The sequence below is a fragment of the Saimiri boliviensis genome, chromosome 1 (assembly GCF_048565385.1).
Source record: "Saimiri boliviensis isolate mSaiBol1 chromosome 1, mSaiBol1.pri, whole genome shotgun sequence".
NCBI classification, from domain to species: Eukaryota; Metazoa; Chordata; class Mammalia; order Primates; family Cebidae; genus Saimiri; species Saimiri boliviensis.
In genome coordinates, this window is record NC_133449.1 from 130,669,299 (window position 1) to 130,696,157 (window position 26,859).

Genomic DNA, 26,859 nt, shown 5'->3' on the forward strand with positions numbered 1-26,859 from the left:
TCTGATAAGGGTATAATATTTTTTAAATGTTGAAAGAAAAAAGCTATTGACCCAGAATTCTACTGCAGAGGACCAGGAGCTCTAGTACTAGCTTAAGGAGCAGGAACAAGGTCTCCTAATGCTCAGATTGAGCAAGGTTAAATCTGCCCTTTTCTGGTTTTTTTTTGTTTGTTTGTTTGTTTGTTTGTTTTTTCTCTATTTCCTTGCATCCTAGAAGCAATCCTCTGACAACAGCATAGCAGGAGAAACAGTGGCAATCAGAATCCACATGAAACCTTTTACGCAGAGGGAAGGGAGCCTCTCTCCAGACAGAGCAGCTACACTTCCAAGAGGGTGGGGTGAAACCCTGCTGCTTTCTTCTCCCTTGCTCTCTCCCTTCCTACTGCTTGGCCACAGATGAAAGTGTAGATGTATGTAGTATGAGGCAGGGGAGGATCAATAGAGCCAGCTTTCTGGCCTACAGAACAGAAAGGGAGCCTGGGAACCAGAAAATACTGGGTAGATTTCAGAGAGGGAGGAGCTCAGGAAACTGACCCTATAAAGCTGGTTGTGAGTTCCTGGGCTCACTCCTGAGCTGAATCTGCATGGATCTGATCTTGAGCAGTATACCATAGACCCTCAGTCCAAACTTCAGAACAGACTACCACCCAAGGTCTAAGACTGGCCATGTGGGACATATTTTAGTAGCACTGTGGATTTCTCATCAGAAACCAGGGAAGCCTTCTGATAGGGGTATAATATTTTTTAAATGTTGAAGAAAAAAGCCTATTGACCCAGAATTCTACGCAGTGAAAATATACTTCAGGAATGAAAGTAAAATGAAGATATTCTCAAATGAATGGAAACTTCCTGTCAGGAGACCTCCTCTGAGAGAGTTACTAAAGGAAGTTTTTTGAGCAGAAAGGAAATAATACTAGATAGAAACTTGGAATATGAAGAATAAAGGAAGAATAATAGAAATGGTAAATATTTGGCAAAAACAGCATAATCTGATAGGGTATTCAGTGTCTGTATACATAGTACATAAGACAATTGCAACATTAAAGAGAGGGAAAGATAGAGGGGACTATATAGAGAAAAGGTTCTAGATTCCATTTGAAATGATAGAATATTCTCAGTGCACTTTGAAAAGACAAGTTGGTAGGTATATTACAATCCTTAGAATTATTACTAAAAGCAAAAAGAAATACAGAGGAGAAAACAATAGATAAATTAAAATGGAATACAAAAAAATATTGAAATAATCCAAAAGAAGGCGGGAAAGGGGAAATGAACAATAACCTAAAACAAAGAATGAACAAACAGAAAACATGTTAAAATAGAAGATATAAATTCAAACATATATAAGTGATTGCGTTAAATGCAAATGGCCTAAATATGCCAACTATAAAACAGATTTTGTCAGAATAACTTTTTGAAATAACCTAAATATATGCTGTCCACAAGGCATTCAACTCAAATATGACGATACAGGTAGAGGGTAAAAGTGAAACTATAGAAAATGACATACCACACAAACGCTAATTAAAAGAAAGCCAGAGTGGTTCTATTAATATCAAATGAAATAGACTTCAGAGCAAAGAAATTTACTGGGAATGAAGAGTGACATTACATAATGATAAAGGATCAATTCACCAAGAACAAATAATGATCCTAACATGTGTACACCTAGAAACAAAACTTCAAAGTACATGAAGTACAACCTGAAAAACTTAGATGAGTCTTTAATATGACCCTCTTAGTAATAGAACTAGTAGAGTAAACATCAGCAAGGATATAGAAGAACTGAAAAAGACCATCAACCAACAGAATCTGATTGGTATTTATACAACATTCCATCCAACAATAGCAGAATACACATATTTTCAAGTACATATTGAATATTTAACAAAGTAGACAAAACCCTGCTTCATAAAACAAATGTACATAAGTTCAGTTGAAAAATTAGAAATGGAAAGATAGCAGGAAAAACATCTCCATATCTTGCAAATTAAACAACAAACTTGGTAGTAATCCATGGGTCAAAGAGAAAGTCTCAAGGATATTCAAAAATATTTTAGCTGAATGAAAATGAACATACAAGGCCGGGTGCACTGGCTCACACCTGTAATATCAGCACTTTGGGAGGCCGAGGCAGGCAGATCATGAGGTCAGGAGTTGGAGACCAGCCTGACCAACATGGTGAAACCCCGTCTCTACTAAAAATATAAAAATTAGCTGGGCATGGTGGCCTGCACCTGTAATCCCAGCTACTCACGAGGCTGAGGCAAGAGAATTGCTTGAACCCAGGAGGCGAAGGTTACAGTGAGCTGAGATTGTGCCACTGCACTCCAGCCTGGAGAAGAGTGAGATGCCATCTCAAAAAATACATATATAAATGGCCTAGCACAGTGGCTTATGCCTGTAATCCCAGAATTTTGGGAGGCTGAGGCAGGTGGATCACGATATCAGGAGTTCAAGACCAGCCTCACCAAGATGGTGAAACCCCTATCTCTACTAAAAATACAAAAATTAGCTGGGTATGGTGGTGGGTGCCTGTAATCCCAGCTACTCAGGAGGCTGAGGCAGGAAAATTGCTTGAACCCAGGAGATGGAGGTTGCAGTGAGCTGAGATTGCACCACTGCACTCTAGCCTGGGCAACAGAGCAAGACTCTGTCTCAAAAAAAATAAATAAATAAACAAAATTTAAATATATATATAAAATAAAAAATTGATAAGTCTATTGAGGGACTGACAAAGACACAATTTATCAATAGCAGGAATAAGAAGCACTATCATTAAATATCCCTCAGACATTCAAAGGGCTGTAAGGAAATAGTATGAACAATTGGATCCACATAAAATCCAACCACTCAGATGAGATGAACCAATTACTTAAAAACCACAACGACCACACTCACAAAAGATACAAGAGAAAACCTAGAGTCCTATAGCTAAGAATTGAATTTGTAGTTAAAAACCTGAACAGGAAATCTCCAGACCCAAATGATTTCACTGGTGAATTCTGGGAAACATTAAAAGAAGAAATATCACTAATTCTGTGCACAGTCTCCCAGAAAGTTGAAGATGAGGAAGTGCTTTCCAATTTATTTTATGAGACCAACATTACCCAAAGACAGTATGAGAAAGGAAATCTACAGAATAGCATTCCTCATAAACGTAGATACAAAATTTGTCAATGAAACGTTAGCAAATTACATTCAACTATATATAGACATATATGATATCTATATATCTTTTTAAAACTACAATCAAGTGAAGCTTATCTAGGGAATGCAAAGCTATTCAGAATTCAAAAATCAATGTAATCCATTATGTTATGAAGTTACAAAGGAAAAACCACATGATTATATCAATTGATGCAGAAAAAGGCTTTGGCAAAATCTAACATTCATGAAATAAAAATACTAAAAATAGATTATAAATCTAAATGTAAAATACACAAAACTGTAAAACCATAAGAAGAAAAAGTAGGAGAATGTCTTTGTAGTCTACAAGGTTAGACAAAGAGTTCCTAGACCTCGCACCAGAAGTACAACTCATAAAGAGAAAAAATCGTTAACTTAGACCTCGTCAAAATTAAAAGTCACTCTGTAAGTTACTATTAAGAGAATGAAAAGGCAAACTATAGTCAGGTAGAAGAAACTAGCCAATCACACGTCTGACAAAAGACTTGTATCCAAAAAATACAAGGGGCTCTCAAAACTCAGTAGTAATGAAATAGACAACCCAATTTTAAAATGGGCAAAAGGTATGAGCAGATGCTTCTTCAGAGAGGGTCTACAGATATCAAAGGAACTGAAAAGATGCTCCCATTAGCCATTAGAGACATAATGTACCACTGCAACATTCTTAGATTAGCTAAATTTTAAAGTGCTGACAATACTAATTTCCTTTCAGGTTGTAGAACACTGGATCACTCATATACATTGCTGGTAAGGAGGTAAAATGGCATGGCCACTCTGGAAAACAGTTTGCAAGTTTCTTATAAACATAATTTCCATATGACTCAGACATTCTAGTCCTGGGTTCTTTACTTCAGAGAACTAAAAACACGTTCACTGGAAAACCTGTACACCAATGGGTATAGCAGCTCTATTCTTAATTACCCAAACTGGAAACAACCCGACTTTCTACAGTGGGGGAGTGGATAAACCGGCTGTGGAACACCCATGCAGTAGAAAACTGCTCAGCAATGAGAGGCACACGGTATTGACAGACTCAAGTTGAATAAATCTCAAAGGCATTATGCTGGGTAGAAGCAGCCAGGCTCAAAAGGGTACATGCTGTAGGATTATATTTTTACGACATTCTTGAAAAGAGAGCATGGGGTGGAGAACAGAACAGAGCTGGCCAGGGTTTATGGGGAGTGGAGGGCATGAGAGATTTTTGTAGAGAGCTGTCTTGTGTTATGATGGTGATGATGGTTGCATACGTGTATACGTGTGCTAAAATGTATAGAACCGTACACCTTAAGAAAAAGTCAGGCTTACTGTGTGTTAATTTTAAGGAAAAAAGTTATAAAGCATCCATCATCAGTGTTACTGTTTTGAGGCTCTGAAGTTGGACTGAACCTCGCTTGGCTCTTTACTAACATGCCCCACCAGGGGCACAGTGGGGGCAGCAGCAGCGCAGTGCTGTGCTTTAGGGTAGATGAGCCTCACGGACCCTTCCTGTCTCTGCTGACTTCCCACTAAGCTGGGTTCCTTGTTCTTTTCTAAGGCCCTGACCCATTTCATTTCCTTACACTGTCCCTATTCATCCAAAAGCTCAGGCCAGGTTGCTTGATCTTCCATTCAGGACTCTGCTGTTGGCCTCCCGCTGCCTCCCCACCCTATCCTTTCCTTCTCCACTTGAACCCAATTCTGCTGCCAAACTTGTCCACCCAGCTTTCCCCTGGGCTGTCCTCTCCACCCCTGACCATGTAGCCCTTGAACCCACCTCATGTGCTCGTCTCTGGGAACTCCATGATTGGGCTTCCTCCTTGGTGAACACCTTTGGTGATTCATTGGAACTTCTCACTGGGCAGTATCACATTGCACCTCCTGTACCAGCCACTGAGGAGTGAGTTCTATCTCTTCCTCTAGACCAGGCGTCCCCAGACTTTTTACACAGGGGACCAGTTCACTGTCCCTCAGACTGTTGGAGGGCCGCCACATACTGTGCTCCTCTCACTGACCACCAATGAAAGAGGTGCCCCTTTCTGAAGTGCGGCGGGGGGCCGGATAAATGGCCTCAGGGGGCCGCATGCGGGCCCGCGGGCCGTAGTTTGGGGACGCCTGCTCTAGACTCTGAGCTGCTTTTAGTTGAACGCCGAGACTTCATTTGTGCCTCCTCCATGTCACTTGATGGAGCACCTTGTGCACAGAAGGTGCTAATCAACAAAGAATATTCTTCCTTTCTCTAACTGCACTGGTCCAGACAACCATCAAGTCAGAAGTGGAAGAGACCTTGTCAAAGGGGTAGGGAGTGGAAGACATTAGTCAAAGGGTAGAAAGCTTCAGTTAGACAGGAGGAATCAGGTTTTGAGATCTATCACACAGCAGGGTGACTGTAGTTAATAATAATGTATAGTGTTGTATATTTCAAAATTGCAAGAAAAGTACATTTCAAATGTCTTGCCACAAATAAATGAAGTGACAGATAGGGTAATTAGCTTAATTCAGTCATTCCATGTTGTGTATATATATCAGAACATCACATTGTACCCCATAAACATGTATAGTTATTAAGTGTCCTCGGAGGTAACCTGTGCGCCCTTCCCTGGAGGCCTGTCTGTATTGCATTTAATAAATGGATTTTTGGGTTCTACCTGTGGGTGCCTTTCTGCCTCAATCCCCTACTGTGTGTGTCAAGATAGGCTAGGTTGTGCTGTGTGGCACACAATCCCCAAATCTCAGTAAAGCTGATGTGCCCGTCACAGAGCTTCCGGGCCCTTGTTTTAAAGTGTCCTCACCCAAGGACCCAGATTGAGAGAGGCTTCACCTCCCATTGCCAAGGGGAGGCGAATGGGAAAAGGAATGAGGCAGATTTTGCCCTGACTCTTCATGCTTCTCCCTGGGAACCGACACATGGCACTTGTGCCTACATGTTCTTGGCTGAGCGAAGGTGCAGGGGAGCGCCCCTTCCTATGTTTTCTAGAAGACAAACTGGAAATATTCGGTGAACAGCAATCCCGACACCTCAGGTGACCGTGACAGTGGGAAAGGCCACTCCTCCTGGGAGCTGAAGCGAGGGTCACAGTCTTCCCTTGATTTCCTGCAGTATCTTTCCCCAACAGGGAATGCAAACACTGGTCCATAACAGATCATGTCACAATGATTTGGAGGGAACTGTAGGAAGTGGCAGGAGGGTGCACAGCCTCAGTGTGGGCACCGGAGCCAGCCTGCGCCACCACTTCCTGGCTGTGAAGTTGGTGAGTTACACAGCCTCTCTGTGCCTCGTTCCTTCCCCTCAGAATGGAAACTGAACAGTACCTGCCTTAACGGGTTGCCATGAAAACTGAAAGAATGAATGGTTGTAAAGCTCTTAACATGGTGCCCGTTACATACATAGTAAGTGCCCGGCAAATATTACCTGTGTAACCAGTCCTAAACTCCCCAAGACTCCCAATGATGGACGCTTCAGAACAGATAACTTGGGCCTTTTTGAGCCCTGCATTCAAAAATCAATGTCCATGTATATTTGAAACACACGCGTACCTTCCCTTCCTCCCTCCCTTGGCATCTCTCTCTCTCTCTCTCTTTCTCTCTCTCTCTTTCTTTTACTCTGTCTCTCTTAAGCTCAATAAGATGACAAGCAACCCAATTGGAAAATAGGCAGAAGATTTGAACAAACACTTCACAAAGTAAGATACATAAATGGCCATTAAGCATGTAAAAAGATGTTCCACATCACTAGTCACCAGAAAAATGCAAATGCAAGCCACAATAAGGCAACATTTCAATGGCTAAAGTTAAAAAAAAAAAAAAAAAAAAAAAAAAAAAAAAAAAAAGGCCAGGCACAGTGGCTCATGCCTGTAATCCCAAAACTTTGGAAGGCTGAAGGGGGTGGATCACAAGGTCAGGAGATCAAGACCATCCTGGCCAACATGGTGAAACCCTGTCTCTACTAAAAATTCCAAAAAATTAGCGGGATGTGATGGTGCACGCCTGTAGTCCCAGCTACTTGGGAGGCAGAGGGCAGGAGAATTGATTGAACCCAGGAGACAGAGATTGCAGTGAGCCAAGATCTCACCACTGCACTACAGCCTGGGTGACAGTGTGAGACTCTGTCTCGAAAAAAAAAAAAAGGCTCACATCACCAAGCATTGGCAAGCATTGGCGGGGATTGCAACATCCGGGACTTTCATATATTGCTGGTGGAAAAGCAAAAAGTGTAACCAGCTTTGTATGACAGTGCAGCTGTGTCTTATCAGGTTAAACACACACATAACAGATGACCCAGCAATTCCATGCCTCTGTATGCACCCAGGAGAAATGAATGCCTCTGTCTACCCAAAGATCTGTACATGAGTATTCAGAACAGCATTATTCTTATTACCCCTGAACTGGAAATGAACCAGATGTTGTGACATGTTCATACACAGGAATACTAGTCAGCAGGAAAAGAGAATAGGATGTTAATATGTGCAGCAACATGGAGGCATCTCAAAAACGTCATGCTAAATGAAAGTCAAATGCTGTATGCTCTGATTCCAGGACTGTCGAATTCTAGACCAGGTGAAACTACACTAACAGCAGATCAGTGGTTGCCTGTAGCTGTGGCTGTGGATGGGCAGATCAATCACAGAGACACAAGAGAAACCTCTTTAGAATGAGGGAACTGTTGTTTATCTTGATTTTGGTGCTAGTTACCCAATTAATACACCAAACTATGCACTTAAAGTGGATGAATTTTATTGAATGTTAAAAAATATTCCTTAAAACCTCAAAGCCTGGGCAGGCATGGTGACTCATGCCTGTAATCCCAGCATTTTTGGAGGCTGACGCTGGTGGATCACCTGAGGTCAGGAGTTTGAGACCAGCCTGGTCAACATGGTAAAGCCCCATTTCTACTAAAAATACAAAAATGAGCCAGGCATGGTGGCAGGCACCTGTAATCCCCGCTACTGGAGAGGCTGAGGCAGGAGAATTGCTTGAACCTGGGAGGCAGAAGTTGCAGTGAGCTAAGATCATGGCACTGCCCTCCAGCCTGGGTGACAGAGCGAGACTCTATCTCAAAAAAAAAAAACCCTCAAAGCCTGACTGTTGGGGTGTCTTTCAAAACCTGCTGTCCCACTGCCTGTGTGTGGTGGTCTCAGGGCCTACTGAGAGGACCCTCTTTTTGGAAAGGTCATTCCACGCTGGTTTTCTTTCTCTTGCCTGAGAGCAGCAGAACCAGCTGACACCGACCAGTTTCCAGCGGGCACCACAGTGTATCCCAGCCGGAGGCAGATGGAAACGAGCTTGTGTTTCTGTCACTAACGATAGGAGCCTTCGTCGCAATTGCTGCCAGGCCATGTTGGTCGTCATTACACCCATTGAAGAAGAGAACAGAGCAGTAATGAGCTGGGTGTTATTGGCTCACAAATAATTTATAATGGGCAAACTAGGACAGGAACAGAGCTTTTTTTGGCTAAGGAGGTTGCATGTCACTCTTTAAAATCTAGGCCAAAAAATTATTTATAATGCATAGGCACTCACTCAGAAAGTTAAAGGGTTCCTTTCTTCCCTCCTGTGTGTTTGAACATGGTGCCTTTTAGCCTGGACTAGCAACAAGACTCCTCAACATCTTGCCGCCACGCCTGCTGCTGGTGTGTGATGAGGGAGAGCTCAGTAAAGAGAGCGTCTCGGCGAGGGCCAGGGCCTTTGTAGAAATCCCTTAATCCAAAATCCAACAACAGGCGGAAGAGGGGAGAGGCAGGAAGACAACCCCAGGTAAAGAGCAGTGACCACGCACGTTAGCTGAGCTTTAAAGAATTACCTAGATGTTATCAGGAAACAGCCCAAACTGAGATAGGACCGCTATGAGATGGGTGTGAACATGCGTGTTGAAATAAAGGGAGGTTGTATGCAGTTAGGCAGAGGCGATCCAGTGGTTGCTGTCCTCATGGTGTCTAGGGAAAGGGTTTTGGAAATGTGTTCTTTTGTGTCCTAGGACCGTCTAGGGAAGCAGGGTCTTTATTGATACTGTTATCTAGAGATACCGATACCTGCTCCAAGGGAGATGAATCAGAATCCAGCAGCGTGCTCTGTCCTGACCACACACTGGCCAGGAGCCTCCTCTTAAATGATTTGCTCCCCTGGGAACCATGACCGCCAGCCCCAGGTGCCTGGACAAGCCAGCAGTGTTTTATGGGCCCAGCCTCTGGGGTCCCTGTTCTCTCTCAGAGAGCTGACTTCTGGAATAAGTCTTCAGTAAATTGGGGAGGAGTGAGCCAGCTGTCTCAGCCCTGGATCACCTTCAAATACGTGGATTGTTGATGAAGGACCTGTGGCGTGTCATTGAATACGGAGACCCCTCAAGCAGCACTGCTTCTGGGCTTCTCAGGAGGGCTTTGTGCATCTTGTGTTCCTTGTTGCTTGTTAATTACAGCAGCGCTGAGAGCCACAATTCCCTACTCAAGTTCCTGAGGATCTCAGGGTCCTCAGAGGTGTTTGGGTGGTGGGTGGCGGGGGGGGCCTCCCTTCAAACCAAGCAGCTTTGCTTTGATCTCTCCTATAGGTGTGCAGTGTAGGGTGTTACTTATTTAAAATAGACTTTATTTTTTTGAGCAGTTTTAGGCTCACAGACAAACTGAGTGAAAGATACAGAGCGTTCTCATATCCACTGGGCCCTCCCTGGACATACTCAGCCTCCCCCATGATCACCAGCCCCCACAAGAGTGATGATTAGTTATAGCTGATGAGCTTGATATATTGTTACCACCCAGAGTCCAGAGTTAACATCAGGGCACACTCCTAGTGTTGTACATTGTCCAAGTCTAGACAAATGTGTGATGACACACATCCACCATTATGGTATCATACAGAGTGGCTTCACTGCCCTACAAATCCCCTGTGCTCCAGCTGTTCATCCCTCCCTAACCCCTGGTAACCGCCAATCTTTGTGCTGTCTCTATAGTTTTTCATTTTCCAGGATGTCATATTCTTGCTCTCATACAGTGTTCAGCTTTTTCAGACTAGCTTCTTTAACTTAGTAATATGCATTTAAGTTTCCTCCATGTCATTTTAAAAAGGGTTCAGCTGCTCTCAGCAACTTGACAGCCATGTGCAGTACCCATCATACATCCGCCCTGGCTGTTGTGGGAAGGACGTGTCTTGCCTCCCCCAACGGGGCGATGAGCTCTTTGGAGCAGGGGCCAGGACATATGCCCTGGTGGCATACGAGACACCTGGCCCCGGTATGGCCCTGAAACCAGGCCGGATGATCTGGATTGGAGGGGACATGGTTTGAGTCTTAGGAAGGACTCTCCCAGCACAGCCATCTCAGTCCACAACATGTCCTTTGCTCTCTGAAAGCTACAGCTCCATGAAGTCTGAATAAGCAGCATCAGCCTCAGAGCTAATCTGTGTAAGATCTGGAGTCTGAGTCAGAACTTACTGTTTGTTACTGCTGTCTGTCTTTGTGACCAAGAGTCTAGCAAAACATTTTCTATCGCCCTTCCCCGGAAATGTCGCCAGTGTGACCTTCCTGAGAGAGTTTTTTGATAAGAGAGATGATCACAATAGAATGTGCTCTAATAGAAAGTGCTTCTGTTTCATAACAAAGCCTTTGTGACATGGAATGTTCCAGTAACCTGTTCATTTTGCATTTACAGAGCTTCTCGAAACAAGTCTGAGAAGAAGCGTCGGGACCAGTTCAATGTTCTCATCAAAGAGCTCAGCTCCATGCTCCCTGGCAACACACGGAAAATGGACAAAACCACCGTGTTGGAAAAGGTCATCGGATTTTTGCAGAAACACAATGGTAAAGGTCACCCTTCTCTCTGTTTTCCTTCTGCCCTGCCCTGTCCATGTGGTGATGACTTCACCAGTCTGGGCTTCCTCCCCAGCCGGGCCCAGCCTTACCAGTCGAGGGCTTCCCCTTTCAAAGGCACTCGACCCTCTATCAGCCCATCTCTGGTTAGGTGGGGAGAGGACACGCGCTTCTCAATTGCATTGTCAGCCAGACGAGAGAATCTAAAACAACCTCACAGGTAGCGCCCAGCCAAAGCAGTATGGCATTCACAGTGACAAGGTCTTGATCAAAACTCCCTGGAGCAAGTGTCTTTTATTATTCAATGCTGAACAGACGCCGTGGCCAAGTACTTCCTTCCTGTGGGATCATACTGTGTGGACCTTTTCCTCCCTCTCTGCCACTGCCCCCAAACTCTTTGGTCTTTTGAGCTACATCATGAAAAAATACATTGAAAAGAATTTATTTTCTTAATGTCACATTCATTGTGTTTTTATTGAGATATAATTTCCATACCATAAAATTTACCATTTTGAAGTATAGACTGCAGTGGCCTTCAGAATATTCACAAGGTGATGTAACCATCACCACTATCTAATTTCATCATGCTAAAAAAGAAACCCTGTATCCGTTAGTGATCATTTCTCGTTCTTCCCCCTCCCTCCAGGTCCTGGCAAGCACTAATCTATTTTCTGTCTCTCTGAACTCCCCTATTCTAGGCATTTTATACAAATAGAATCATATGATATGTGGTCTTTTGTATCTGGCTTCTTTCACTTAGCATCTGTGTTTTTGCATGTACGACTACTTTATTCCATTTTACGGACCAACAATATTCCATTGTATGGATATATTAATATTGATACCATATTTTGATTATCCTTTCATCAGTTGTTGGATATTTGGGTTGTTTGCAATTTTTGGATGTTTAGAATGATGCTGCTATGAACATTCATATCCCCTTTTTTCAGTTGATACATGTTTTCACTTCTCTTGTTTGTATTTCTAGGAGGGGAATTGCTGCATTAAATGGTAGTGTTTAACTTTTTGAGGAAGTGCCAAACTGTTTTCCAAGGTGGCTCGTACCAAGTTACATTCCAATGTATGAGGGTTCCAGTTTCTCCACATCCTTGCCAATACTTGTTACTGTCTTTTTTTTATTATGACTATTATTAATATCATCTCCCTAGTGAGTATGAAGCAATGTCTCATATGACTTTGATTTGCATTTCCCTGATGACTAATGATGTTTTCCTTTTCATGACCTTTTCATGTACTTATTGGCCATTTGCATATCTTCTTTGGAGAAATGTCCAAATCCATGGCCCGTTTTTAAATTATTTATCTTTTTATTCTTGAGTGATAAGAGTTCTCCATACATTCTGGATACTAGACCCTTAACTGGTATAGAATTGAAAATATCTTCCCCCATTCTGTGGATTGTCTTTTTACTTTTCAAGTGATATTCTTTGACACACAGAGGTTTTAAGTTTTAATCAGTTAGCATCCAATTTATTTTTTTTATTTTGATTGCTTGCGCTTGAGGCATTCTATCTAAGAAACCATTGCCTGATCTAAGGTAATGAAGAGTTATATCTTTGTTTTCTTCTAAGAGGTTTACAATTTTGAACTGTAGGTCAAGCATAGATATTTGGTCCATTTTATGTTCATTTTTGTAGATGTCGTAAGGTAGGCAGTGAAAATTCATCCTTTTGCATGTGGATTTCCAGTTATCCTGGCACTCCATTCTTTTTCTGTCTTTGTCATACTTTATAAAAGTAACACATACAGAGAATATATAAATCTTAACTGTACAGTTGAATTAATTATCACAGAGCAGACACAGCCAGGGAACCGATGACCCAAGTCAAGAAATATAAGTCCCTTCCTGTCTTCCTCTGCTTTCCCAAAAGAAGGACCCTCTGTGCTGACGTCTAACCCCATAGGTTGGTTTTGACTGTTGGAAACTTACTCAGATGGAACTATGAATTAGCATATGATGTTTATGTGATTCCTCCCATTCTTCCAGTGCTGTTGCTAGTTCCCTTTCCTTTGTATATTGTATTCCATCACATGATCACCTGCATGTGCCACTTGAACCCATCCTTGAACTCAGGTCTTTCTCAAATCATTCTCTCTCCCTTTTCCTCTCCTTCAAACCCTTTTACCTGTTAGCACTGATTACACCTACCCTGCCAGTCACCCAGGATGTTACAAAAAGTCACAGAATAGTTAAGAGGGCTCAAAACCTATTAGCAAGCAGGAAGAGCAGAACTATTTTTTCTTTCATCATGACACCAAACAGAATAAGTCAGAAATGTCAGAATTAGTGAGGAAATAATTACAGCTCTTCCGTGCCTGCGGTGATGTACCTCTTCCACTGAATATTTTCCTAGACAAGATGATTTCATAAAAGAGGATGGGCTGGGACATCAGAAAGTTTTATTATACTTCTTATTCTTTTATTATTTCTTTGATTATCACATATACCTATTAACAATGTGACAGTAATGATATAGCCTCATTTTTTTCCCCAAGGCTGCCCAGGAGAGAGTTAAAGAACATGTTAATTGCTTTTGTTAAAAGTCAGGGAAGCCCAATCAAACAGGATTGGAATGAAGGGTTATAGCAGTATTTGATTGCCCTGATAATTTAATCAAAATGGTTATATTTCCTAAATAATGATTTAGCCAAGTGAAATAGCAGGTTGGTTTGATTGCCAAGATATTTTGTACAAATTACTCAAACTAGGTCAGTGCCACTGAGAAGCAGGACAGCTGTTAAATAGGACAGCTGGGATCAAGTTCATCAGCCTGACATTTATGCCGGGCTCTGTCCACTGTGGAATTACAGAATTGTCAAATCTGGGCCCTGGAAAGGATGGGTCAGTAGAAATACAGCCTCCAAATGCCAGGAGAACCTGCTTCAGCTCGCCTTCTTCATAAGACAAAGCCCTACTCTGCACAACCCACTTAAACACACCCAGGATCGTGCCAGGATCTCACTCCTCTCTGTGATTTCCTATTCAAAAGAAAGCAGAGAATTCATGGTACATTTTTTGGAGAAATAGAGTTGTTGGACCAAAACTTGGACTAAAGCATAAAACGAAGCAAGCACTCTCCTTTCCTTGCAATCCAAATGGACATGGACTCTGCAGGTATCTGCAACAGAGAACACAGGCCGTTGGCATTGACTCAGGGCTTGCTATGAGCTGGACAGCGTTCTAAAGGTTTTGTGTACAAGAACTCCTCTACGCAGAGCTCCTCTTCATGGCAACACTTTTTTTTGGAGACAGAATCTCACTCTGTCACCCATGTTGGAGTGCAGTGGTGCAGTTTCGGCACACTGCAACCTCCACCTCCCAGGTGGAAGCGATTTTCCTGTCTTAGCTTTCCGAGTAGCTGGGATTACAGGCGTGTGCCACCACACCCTGCTAATTTTTGTATTTTTAGTGGAGACCGGGTTTTGCCGCTTTGGCCAGACTGGTCTCAAACTCCTGGCCTCAAGTCATCCTCCTGCCTTGGCATCCCAAAGTGCTGGGATCACAGGCCTCAGCCACCTCACCCAGCCCATGGCAGCACTTTGAGTTAGTTCCATCGCACAGATGCGGTACACAAGGTCAAGTCACTCACCCATCCAAGTCAGACAGCCAGGAAAATGCAGACTCTAAACAGAGAGCAGCCTGTCTCCAGAGCCCAAGTTTTTAGCACTCTACTCTGTGGCTCCTTTACAAGAGGTGAGCTACCAGGCTCTTGTGGATATTTATGTCACGGCTGCACTACAGCAGTTCATGAGTGTGTCCATTTAGACTACTGGTTCTCAGCGTTGTCTGTGAATTTGAATCACCTGAAGAGCTTCTGAAAAATACATGTTACCAGGTAACCCCCCAACAGACCAATATGACACAATCTCTAGGGGTGGGACCACAATGGTATATCAGCTTGCCAGAGAAGACCGTTCAATTTTCAGGAGTTTTGCAAGCCGGCTGACATCAAATTGGTAGCTTGAAATCAGCCATGGTAGGAGTATTTACAGAAAGGGGCAAACACTACAAATCGGGGCTGTTTGTTATAGAGGGTAGAGAGTGTTTCACCAGCAGATGGCTAGGTAAGGCCCAGGCACCAGCATTTTTAAATCTCCCCAGGTGATTCTGGCATGCAGTGAGGGTTAAGAACTATGAATTTCAACATACTTCCTGCCTTCATGCTGAAGAAGGACCACATGATAAGTAAGGAAAGATGATTAGGTCCAAGCAGTTATAATTATTTAGCTCTTTCCCTAATAATCTTTCAGCATTATTTTCTCAGCTTGGGAAATAAACTTTAATCCTGGACTGTACACTTACTCTCTCTGAAGTACTCCAAATCAACATGGGCATCTGATCATGTTTCTTTGTAGCAAAATTTTGTAACAGTAGCTATTATAAGAGAGAAATCCCTAAAGTATGTAAATAGCAGGACAAATTGGACATTCTTATCCACATCCATCTAAATGTTATTTTTCTTTCTTTCTTTCTTTTTTTTTTTTTTTTTTTTTGAGATGAAATCTCGCTCTTGTTACCCAGGCTGGAGTGCAATGGCATGATTTCAGCTCACTGCAAACTCTGCCTCCCAGGTTCAAGTGATTCTCCTACCTCAGTCTCCCAAGTAGCTGGGATTACAGGTGCCAGCCACCACACCCAGCTAATTTTGTATTTTTAGTAGAGACAGGAGTTTCCAGGTGTTGGCCAGGCTGGTCTCAAACTCCTAACCTCAGGCAACCCACCCACCCTGGCCTCCCAAAGTGCTGGGATTACAGGTGTGAGGCACTGTGCCCAGCCCTAAATGTTAGTTCTACAGGGTCAGGCTGACCTACATGTTATCTTCTTCCTGAGTGAGTCTCAAGCTGACTTAATGGAATTTTCTCCTAACATTAAATCCCATTCCTCATTCACACCTCTTCAATGTGTCTGTCTTCATAGATGGAAGGTAAGGCGGGTAGAGCTGTAGAACAAGGAGAAATTTCCCTTTTCAACACGGTAGTATCTACCCAGGACAGCTGGGGAATTTCTGCTCCATTTTCCAGACTTTTATTTGACCACATACATCCCAAAGAAATACTGCTTATTATTCAGATATACCAGGAGCAATTGGGAGTTGAGCACTCCAGAAAATGGTTACAAGTGATACCGGAGTAGAATTTTGGGGGTTGGCTCTTAATCACAATGTTTTCCTTAAAAAATGGCTCCCAGGTGGTTTTTTTCCCTTGAAATTTAGAAACCACTTTGACCATAACACTGAATTTTATTTCCCAGGGGAACACAGTTTTTTCTCGATTTGAGACATTGTATCTAACGTATTTTTTTAATATGCTATCAACTGAACCTTAACTTCCAAGGAGTCTAATTGAGTTGTTGAAATACAAAGTGAATAAGATGACTGCTTTCGGTATTATTATGTTAGTGTCAACAAAATACCCAGTCATACAGAATGATCTAAAAATTACTCAGGTAAAAGAAATAGGTCTTTCATTTTTCCTTCACCATTAAGTTGAATGGATCTCTATCTCAGTGAAATTTCAGCTTCCATAAAGACTCTTCTGCTAGACAAACAGTTAATCTACAGTTTGATCCTAGTGGTCAAAAGAGTCTTACAGATGTGTGTGCATATTGGGGAGAAGAGGAAAGGCTTTCACAGGGTTAATATTGTAGCACATCTTCAGTCCTTCTCTTTTCTAAGTGGCCAAACTGTGGCAACCATTTGTTTGAAGAACTGGCAGTTGCACCCTCTCCTTCTCGCCTCAGCCAGCACCACCGAATGGATTCTGGCCAAGATGTGTGTGTAGCACCTGCCTCTGCTTCCCATGCTGCATGTGACCATGTGCCTATGACGGCCGGCACCGGGCTCGTCCCCACAGCCGGGCCCTTCCTCAGGGGCCCTCTCAGTGTCATTGGTGGACCGACCACCAGCACAGATTCCTCTCCTGGGTTTCTCCCAGTGTTCAATCACCAAAGGCTCATAGCAGCTCTTTTGTGCCCCTTTAAAATCACAAAGACAAAAATCCAATTTTGTATAACAGGAGCAGCAACTTGTTCTTTGTGACATCTCGAAGGAAGGAACTTTCCTGGTGGAGCCAAGCACTGCCAGGAACACTGGGTTTTGGAACAAGTGGAGGTTTACAGGGTCACATGCACAACTCCGCTCTCGACATCCTTTGTTCATGAGAAGCTGCTGCATTCACTCAGATTCATTCATTCAAATGGCAGAATGCATTCCTCATGCTCCATGTAAGCGAAATTATCAAAAACAGAGGCACAAAGGAGAGAGCCTTGAAATCTTTGTCCTGGCTTAAAGTTGATGGATTATCTGCCTGGACCATTTGCATTCTCCAGGAAGTTGATAAACAGGTTAGTTTTATTATCTGAGAGATGAGTCTTATGTTCTTACATTTTTTCCTAGCACCAAGAAAATAATACCTAAAGAAATCTGTTTCTATGTGAAATGGAGCAAAATGTTGGTTTAAGATGGAGGGTAACCTGAAGGAAAAACAAACGTATTTGGTATTGCATTTGAGCTACCTGTAATTATCTTATCAGAAATAATTTAATAATAGCACAAAACATTCTTTAAAAATGCAGAAGAACTAAAATATTTAAGTAGCCCCTTGTAGGCCAATGACGATTTGAATTTACAAATGCACATAATTAATGTCTTCAGAACGAGGCAGTTACATGAAATGGATAAGCTATAGATTAACCCCGAAGAGTTTTGAGAGGAATATATTCTATGTATTTGTATAGCACACTACACTTCAGCAACGGAAGTGCTGAAAAATGTGGTTCATTCTGTATAACACAGTGGGTTATTTTCCACAAGCCGAAGATGTTTCTGGAATTTTGAAAATCCCAGATCTCTGAAGTGTTTTGCTTCAGCTGGACCATGAAGAAGCTACTTATGGAAATGTCCCACCATCCCAGTCTTTGTTCCTGTTGTCTTCATAGGTGGCAACTACCTAATTTCAACTGTTGATGATGGAGTTCATCATGTAGACATTCAGGGGCATGGTACCACCCGCAAGGGCAGGCACCACAGCCATAGAGAAGGTGGGGGATGCTCCTCCCTAAAGCCTCATTAAGGGAGGAGAAACATCAAGAGCCCATGACATCCAAAGCTCCCAGTCCTTGGAAATCAGGGTAACATATTTCCTTATGCTGGCTTCTTAAATTAAACTACACAGAAGTTTACACAAAATTACATAGAAGTAACATGTGCTTCATTTGTTAATTCCAATTTCTAGGTGCCATTGAATATAAAGGCTTATTTGTGTCTCTTTTTTAGAAGTCTCTGCGCAAACGGAAATCTGTGACATTCAGCAAGACTGGAAGCCTTCATTCCTCAGTAATGAAGAATTCACCCAGCTGATGTTGGAGGTGAAATGCACTTTCAAAATAGCTTACACAGTTGCCAATTAAAATGTAGCTACTTGTTGCAGATAAGCCCCTTTGCCCAAAGGAAACTACTGTTCTTGATTCTGGGAAGACTTGACTTTGAAACAGATACCCACCCTGAGGTTCTCTGCCTGTGGTTGCCTATGGGCTAGGTCAGCAAGAATCCTAGAATTGAATGTGGTCCTGTGCTTTCACTACACTGACCACAGGACGATCTCCTTCATGGTGCCACAACGAGAGGACACCTAGCTAGGGAACCAGGAAGGGTGGGTTCAGGGTAGGTAGAGAGAGGACAGAGGGAAGATGAATCAGCTTGCACTGTCATTTGGCTCAGAGAGTCTCCTCTTTAGACTGCTATGATTATACATTTTTTCCGTCAGCAGAAACATGTTTTGAAATTTAAAACTGTCTTTTAAAGATAAGCTTTGAACTTGAACTCATATGACATCCACATGGCCTACGGATGTCAGCCACAGGGACCCATAGCTCCCCATCCAGCTCACGCCCTTTCTGTGCTGAGTGAGATACTCATGTTCCTCCCTCTGGGTTGGGAGCCCGTACTCATCTACTGGGCCATGTCTGTGAAGACCTGGCTCATCTGAACAAGTGCCCTTCCTCAACATCGTATATTTGTATATGAGCGAAACTCCTCAGTACAGATGAGCATAAGCCTCTATAGAAACAACCGGCGAGGTGCTGTGACTTCTTACCTGGAGATAAGTTTCAGGGGATATGGATACGGCAGTGGGGCAGAGAAAGCTCCAGGCATGGCATGTTCATGTCCTCGACCAAAAGGAGGCGAACTGGGACAGAGGAGCTCAGCAACAGGAAGTTAGATGCTGGCAGTGACCAGTGGTTCCTGGCAGGTTGTCTGGAGAGTGGCTTCTGGGGATAAATCTTTCTCTCTCATATCTTATGTGCCTATATAAGACTGAGGTAAACTTCAATTTACATAGATTAACTTGCAGAAAACAGAAAGTACTGGAGTAAGAAAATGCCAGAATGAAGATGTCCAAATATTATGAAATGTAAACGCATTAATGAACATTTGCATAAGATGAAAGATACTTAAATCTACATGTGAACTATATTTAAAGAAAATACAGAACTTTCTGCAGAAGCAATGCATTTTTAAGTATGTTAAATTTAAAGCAGCTTGTGAAATGTTGAATTAATGTATCATTATGCTAATTTACATAAATTGATTTATCTTTTAATTCTTATGGAAAAGTAGTTAAAACACATAACCCTATAGCAGCAGCCTTTTTTTAAGAGCCTGTAGCACAACCTTTTTTCCCAGTGAGTTTCAAACTATCAAAAGTACTTAAGGAAATAGGGCTTTTGTAAAGTTAAAATGAATAAATTTCGGGGCTAGAAGACAGGACTGAGATTCAGGAGACTGGAATTTCTAGACAAGGAAGATTTTATATTCGTCTAGTCTTCCTGCACTTTCCCTTGCTCCTGGGATAGACTCCTAGAAGCTGATGGAAAGGAAATCACATTAGATGAATGAATTGGAGCTGAAATGAAGCCTGCACATCCAGCAGTCCTTCTGAGTGAATGGCAGCTGTAAGTGGTCTGGGAAGTCCACCAACCAGTACTTTTGACCCTGACTGTGTCAGGTTTCTCTTCCAACCTGTTGCTCTTCAGTAGACACAGACCTAGTGCTGAGTGACTGGAGCCTTCCAGCATCTCTTCCTGATGGCCTTAGCTCCAGCGGTGGTTGGGGGAATTGGGGAGTTCCCAGGGTGATGTCATCCTTGCCCAGTGCAACCTCCCCATAGCATGGGTCCCTCTCCAGCTGCACATCCCTCTGCTTTTTTCAGAGCCATTTCAGAGACTATAAAGAATCCAGGTGCCATGTCTTAGTGGCCAGGATGTTGTCTTTTTGAAATGAGGACGGAGCCCAGGAGAGAACCCATCATATCCCTAGGGAACTGCTAATGGCCTCCAGACATGACTCCCATCTTCCCTCTTCTCTCAAAAAAGGCGCAAAACCAGACTCCAGGAGGACTCACATAGCTGTGAAGTTTGAAAAAACAAAATTGACCTGGCTGCAGACCAGCCAAGCTGGTAAAGTGTCAGCTGGCAAAGACTGTGGTTACCAGCATTGGAACAAATGCGCTCAAAAGGAGACCAAAGTGCCTGCGAACCGGGGATTAGGGAGCTTGTGGAATTTCTGAATTTTAATCAGAAAAGCAATCTCTTAGCCCAGAGGTTGTCCCAGAGAACACAAGAAATGTTCCATCAGATTCAGGAATTAGTAGAAAGGGGAGGTTTCATTTCCCTCTAGTGTGTGGCGGGTGTAAAATTCTGGGCCATTATGGCACTGTGGAAACACCCCAGTCAAAATCAGTCTTTTGTGGATAGGGTCACAGCACTTTGCAGCCACTTTCTGTTGAATCACTTTCAGATGCTACTGATGGGACTTCCAAAACCAGAGCAAGCTTTCTTAAAGCAGTGACTCAGTGCAGTTCTCATAGAGTTGATGGAAATGCCAATGAGCTGATGAAAGTTATCTTCCGTCTATAAATACCTTCAGCTTTTTAACACCCACTTGCTTTAGATATTCAGAAGGGACATGGGCCCACTGCACAAGACCATTTGTACTGCTCTTGCTTTTCCCAGCCTTCCAATCTGCTTTTAACCAGAAAAGTCTCACTGACGTCATCAACAGTGCCCTTACCCCTTAAAAAAGTCACCTCCTGGAAGGCTACAAAGCTGACTTTAAACATTTTTTAGAAAAATACTTGGAAAAGAAAAATTACTTCGTTCACCGTAACTCATAAATCTAACCCAATGTTTCTCAGCCTTTCACCATGGACATTTTGGACCTGGTAGTTCTTCGTCGTGGGGGCTGTCCTGTGTATTACAGGCGTTTTGCAGCACTAGATGCCAGCACCATCCACTCCGGTGGTGACAACCAAAAATGCCTCCAGACGTTACCAAAATTGCCCCCAGCTGAGAACCACTGATGTCATCCAAGAGCAGGTGTCCCCAAACTACGGCCCGCGGGCCGCATGCGGCCCCCTGAGGCCATTTATCCGGCCCCCCGCTGCACTTCTGGAAGGGGCACCTCTTTCATTGGTGGTCAGTGAGAGGAGCACAGTATGTGGCGGCTCTCCAATGGTCTGAGGGACAGTGAACTGGCCCCCCGTGTAAAAAGTTTGGGGACGCCTGTCCAAAAGGATGAGGTCCATTTAAGAAATGTACTTGAATCTGTTTTTCAGTTGAAATCCTGCCAGATGTCAGTGTAAAATAATAAATGAGTCTAGTGTTAATTTTCCTGGTGAAAACTCTTTCCCATTTTGGCATGGTATAAAGGTGCCCTTCATGCACTGATAGTGGCCTCTTTCGGGTTCCCACTGCCATGCACTTTAGCCACACCCTCCTAACGTGAAAGAATGAACGCCCTTTTGCCCTTTTGTCCACGAAGATTCTCAGACATCATGTGACCATCTAGTTGAGTGCATGCAACATGTTTCCAGAGCTTTCTAAGCACATATTTCACTTTTTTTGCAAAGCAGAAAAATTTCCAGATTTGGGGAAGATAGTCTTTCAAAGAAAAAGTCAGTGAATCGACAGTGACAGGTTTCCAGTGAAAGTCTACTTGAGCTACTGTTCCCTTAAAGACTTGCTTTCTGATGAGGTAGGCTTCATTTCTAATCTCCTCCCCCTCACTGGCACACCCTAGGCAGCCAGTTCCCACCGTGATCCTATTCTCTGCTGAATTATGTGGTCTTTATTTTAGAAACCAACTTTCAGATACATCTTATGAAAGCATTACAAGCATCCACACGAAAATAAATCTCAATAAATAATCTAAAACCACCAAAAGTGGTTGGGCACCACTTCAGGACTCTTTGTAAAGAACATTTACGTTATTCTACAAGGCTGGGTGGGTGTGGGGGTTGCGTAACTCAACCGGATCCATAAGCATTTCAGAATGTCTGAAAAATTCATGCATTTGAAAGTCTCTACTGAGTGCCTACTCTATTCTAGGCACATTGTCCTGGGTTCCAGCACTTTGGGAGGCTGAAGCAGGTGGATCACTTGAGGTCAGAGGTTCGAAACCACACTGGCCAACATGGTGAAACCCTGTCTCTACTTAAAAAAAAAATTAGCAGGGCATGGTGGCATGCACCTGTAATCTCAGCTACTCAGGTGGCTGAGGCAGGAGAATTGCTGGAACCTGGAAGGCGGTGGTTACGGTGAGCTGAGATCGCGCCACTGCACTCCCGCCTAGGCAACACTGAGACTCTGTCTCAAATGAAAAAATAATAATAATAATAGCTACAGTGTTGGCTTTATGAGAAAGCATTGTCCACCTTCAACCTGTTACATCGCAAGCACCCAGAACAGTGTGCCCAGCATAGAGTGGGCACTCAGTAGAGACTTTCAAATGCATGCATTTTTCAGAGATTCTGAAATGCTTCTGGATCTGGTTCAGTTATGCAATCCCCACACCCACCCAGCCCTGTAGAATAACATGAATGTTCTTTACAAACAGTCCCAAAGTGGGCCTTTCTCTGTGGCAGTGAATGTGAGCAGAGGCCGACCTTGGCCAGCAAGCACACTTTCTGTTTTTAATGCATCTATTAGGTCTGATATCTTTATCAGGGCAAATGTTTACCATTGAACTCAAAGTGATGGCAGGGGTAGGGAGATGGGAACCATAAACTATGGCTGATGTTTTTTAACGGCAATGGTGGTATTTCTGAATCAGGCTAATAATATGCTTATCATTAAACCTACTTAGGGAATTTCCATGGCTAAATGTTATTTTATCATGCCACTAGGTCACATTTTTCACTGAGCCTGTAGTGCTTTTGCAAACGCTTTTCCCGGGCCAGACACATTCTCTGTGAGAAGCTATCCTCCGTGGAAGGCCAAGAAGTGCCGTGAGGTTATTCATGGAAATATTCTGAGGATTATAAAACAAAGCCAGTGTCATCAAATGGTGTCTGCTGCTTCAGTGACATGCTCCTCCATAAAAGTATCGCTAAGGAGCTTTCAAATGTTGCATTTTCCACAGGCATTAGATGGCTTCATTATCGCAGTGACAACAGACGGCAGCATCATCTATGTCTCTGACAGTATCACGCCTCTCCTTGGGCATTTACCGGTGAGTTTCCGCTCCGATGGCCTTTCGCTTTACGGTATCATGTGTTTGTAGAGAATTATTAGATCTCAGATGGGAGGTGGTACAGGTGTCAGGGGGATGCAGGTGAGAAGGGGCGAAGAGGAAAGGACTGCTGGGTTTTGGTGACAAGACCAGGCCAAGTCAAGGTCCCGGGAGCTTTGCAGGCAAAGGGCAGATGCAGGTGTGTGTCATCCTGGAACAGGCAAGGCCTGGAGTGGGGGCTGTGGCTACAGATTCTTTTCCTGGGTCAGAAGTGGGGACTGATGAGAGAGTCACAGCACCGTTATTGGAGCTCAGAGCCATCATGGAGGCTGACAGACATCCAAGGTCACCCGGGAGCTGATCAAGGAAAGGACAGCAGATGGCTTGGGTTGAGACATGGTTTGGGGCTCACTTGGGACTTGTCTGAGATTGCAAGTGGGTAGCAACACTTAGTGGTGGTAAGGGTTCGGCAGCAGGGGCAGTTCCTGGGGGCTGATCTGCTCTGGGAGGACCAATGTCTTGGAAGGCCTTGGGAAGTGAAGTAAGGAGTGTCTGGGGTGGACTAGGAGATGGTCAGCTTTGCGTTCCAGGAGTGCACGATGGAAACTCCAAGGTGGCAGACAGGGCTGCAGTATGGTCACAGGCCCTGACAGATGTCCCATCCCACTCTTTCCCTCCTTTCCTCCCTTTCTTCTTCCTTCCTCCCTCTGCCCTTGTTCTTCCTAATTTTATCCTCCCTTCTCTCCCTGCCTCCCTCCCTCCTTCCCTCCCTCCCTCCCTCCCTTTCTCCCTGCCTGCCTGCCTTCCTTGCTGGCTCTCTGGTAACCCCTGACTCAAGATGAAGTGACTCACAGGTCCGTACCTGGCTGGTGGAGGACCCACCTTTGAGTCTCCCTCATGGGCATCTGGCCAGGCTTCCATCCACTGCCACACCATTGCCTGTTCCTACAGAGCCTGATTGTGAATGACAGCTGCACCAGGAGCAGCCTGTGTGATGGACAGAAACAAAACGTCCTCTCTCCTCTCTCCTCCCAATGAGCCCAGGCAAAACCTTACCCCACCACCACTCCCCACCCCTGCTCATCCGTGAATGGGTGGCCAGTTTATGTGACGAGAAAGGGGAAGCTTGTCCTGGGTTCGCTCATAGGAAAGCCTGGGCCAGGATGATGCTGGAGGACCGCAATTCCCTCTCCTCAGCTGCGCCTGCCCAAGGAGCAGTGTGGCCTTGTTCCAGAGGCAGCTTCCACCTTGGGGTGAGGAGCCCAGCTCTGCTGATGGTCCAGGGCTCCACATCATCCTAGGTCACACCTTTCCCTGGAAGCCACTCTCTCATCCCATCGTTTCTGCAAATGCTGCTGTGTGCAGATCCCAGCTGCCGCCTACATTTTCCTTTGCATTCACTGTGGCGTGGCCCACAGAAGCATTTTTTCACATTACTAAGCAGATGCCTTCCCATTAGGCCCTGGTCTAACCTAATCTGTCTAGCCTTTGTGTTCCAGTCCATTTCCTAAAATGAGGGGGCATCAGGCTGCTAGTGGGGAAGCTGGGGGCTCTCTCCTTTTGATACCTCACTTAGCCTGAAGGAGGCTGAGGGTGCAGCTGCACCTTGATTTTCATCTCTGGCCAGGAGGATAGTGATGGGACTGATACCGTGAATACAGAATTGACCACCATCATCACCCCAGAGAAGCTGGGCTGATCTGAGGGTGTCCGAGGACAGAAGAGGAGCTAGGTTACTTCCTTGGAGGGCGCTTGTGTTTTGTATTGAATGGCAAGGGCTCAGCAGTGGTAGGCACTGACCAAAAGCCACCACACGTGGCCTGCTTACTGACCTGGGAATAAGAGACAGGAGCCAGAGCTGTTTGGGTAAACAGGATTTACACTGTGCTGCTTTATGCTCTTGTAATTATCTGATGACCCAGTTGCTGTATGTGGCAGACGGCACTTAGAAAGTAAGAGGGAAATTCTTCTGACTTGAAATTATGCAGCAATTTACACTTTCACAAATTATGTTCTAACTCTGGAAGGGCCAGAAATGACCCGACTCTAATTTATCAATGCTGGGCCCACTTGAAGGCATACTAAGAGTCTGTACCTAGCCGTGCCCAGACACATACACTGAGTCAGCCCTCAGCTCCCAGTACAAGTGAACCTGGGCCGGGCAGTCTTTAAATTTAACTTGAATTTACTTTTAGCTTTCAGTATCCAGTTTTCACCAGGATCATCCTTTGCAGCTGAGTAGGCAAAGGCTGTTGAGGATGTGAACTTCCCTGGTGCAATCAGCAGGCAGCTGGTTGGGCAGAAAAGCGATGGCCCAGGCAGTGAGAGGCAGAGCGGGCCTTACCCCAAGGGCAGCTGACTGCAGAACCCAGGCTGGTCACCACTCTGCTCTGGTGTCTTTCTGGTGCCCAGGATTTTGGGTCATAATTTAGGAATTCCGATTTCGGTTTGGTTGACTTAGAGGCATACTTAATTATTAAATATTACTCCTTGTGAGCCCAGTTTCTGTCCACAGATGATGCAACATTTCAAAACTTGTGAGGTTGTTTTTCCTTTGGAATTTGCAAGTTTGTTGAGAGATTTCACCCGTTAAACCAAGAGCGACTAACACTTACTGAGCACCTACAATGTAGCAGGCACCATTAAGAGTCACTCACAGGCATTAATACGCGTAGGCGCATAGAACCGTGCCTGGCCCGGGGGGAGGCTGTATCACGTTTGCTCTCCTTATTGTTACGGAGCCTATGAAACACGTAGTTACCCAGTTCACAGATGATGAAACTGAGGCACAGAGAGATTAAAGAATTTACCAAAGGTTCCAGAGTCACCCAGTGAAGAGCTGTGATTTGAACTCAGGCCGTTTGGCTCCAGAGCGTGGTGCTTAACCACTACTCAGAATCCTACACAGGACACAGTAAAGCTGAATGTTCTCGGAGTGTGGGGCTCAGAAAGGGAGAAGGAGGAGCTGAGAGGTGGTGGTCAGCTCTCAAGGAAGAGACGGCTATTGAGGAGGCTGGGACACAGGGTAGCCAGGTGACAGGAGGCTGTGGGCCCCAGAAACAATGCCCCTCTTGGCGTCACACCAAGCACAGGCTGGCCTGCCGGGGTCCCGCCCCACACCCCTTGGGTAGCTGGGATTGGAGATCCATTGTGAGGGGGGATAAGAGCAGCCAGAATTCCTTCCCACTTAGACTGTCGGGCTTCCAGTCTCTCTGTTTCCTTCACACTGCCAACATCTCAGATGTAACAGAAACTCATGTGATCAATTTTTGTACAGCAATTTCCTGATGAAAAAGCCTAGAACTTTCTTTACCAAATTGGCAGAGAAAAGAGAGAATAAAATAGCTCAAAGTGAAAGTGATTTTAAGT

The 26,859-nt window shown here is 44.1% G+C and overlaps 1 protein-coding gene across 4 annotated transcripts in view; it reads left to right on the forward strand.

Annotated features, from left to right (window-relative positions):
• The window catches only part of NPAS2 (neuronal PAS domain protein 2), a 171,921-nt gene that overhangs the window by 92,069 nt on the left and 52,993 nt on the right, over nt 1-26,859 (forward strand). For all 4 annotated transcript variants that reach the window (XM_074404234.1, XM_010348623.3, XM_074404230.1 and 1 more), the window contains 3 exons: nt 10,803-10,951; nt 18,256-18,347; nt 23,401-23,490. In XM_074404234.1, the coding sequence (XP_074260335.1) occupies nt 10,803-10,951; nt 18,256-18,347; nt 23,401-23,490 (331 nt within the window). The remainder of the gene's footprint in view (nt 1-10,802; nt 10,952-18,255; nt 18,348-23,400; nt 23,491-26,859) is intronic.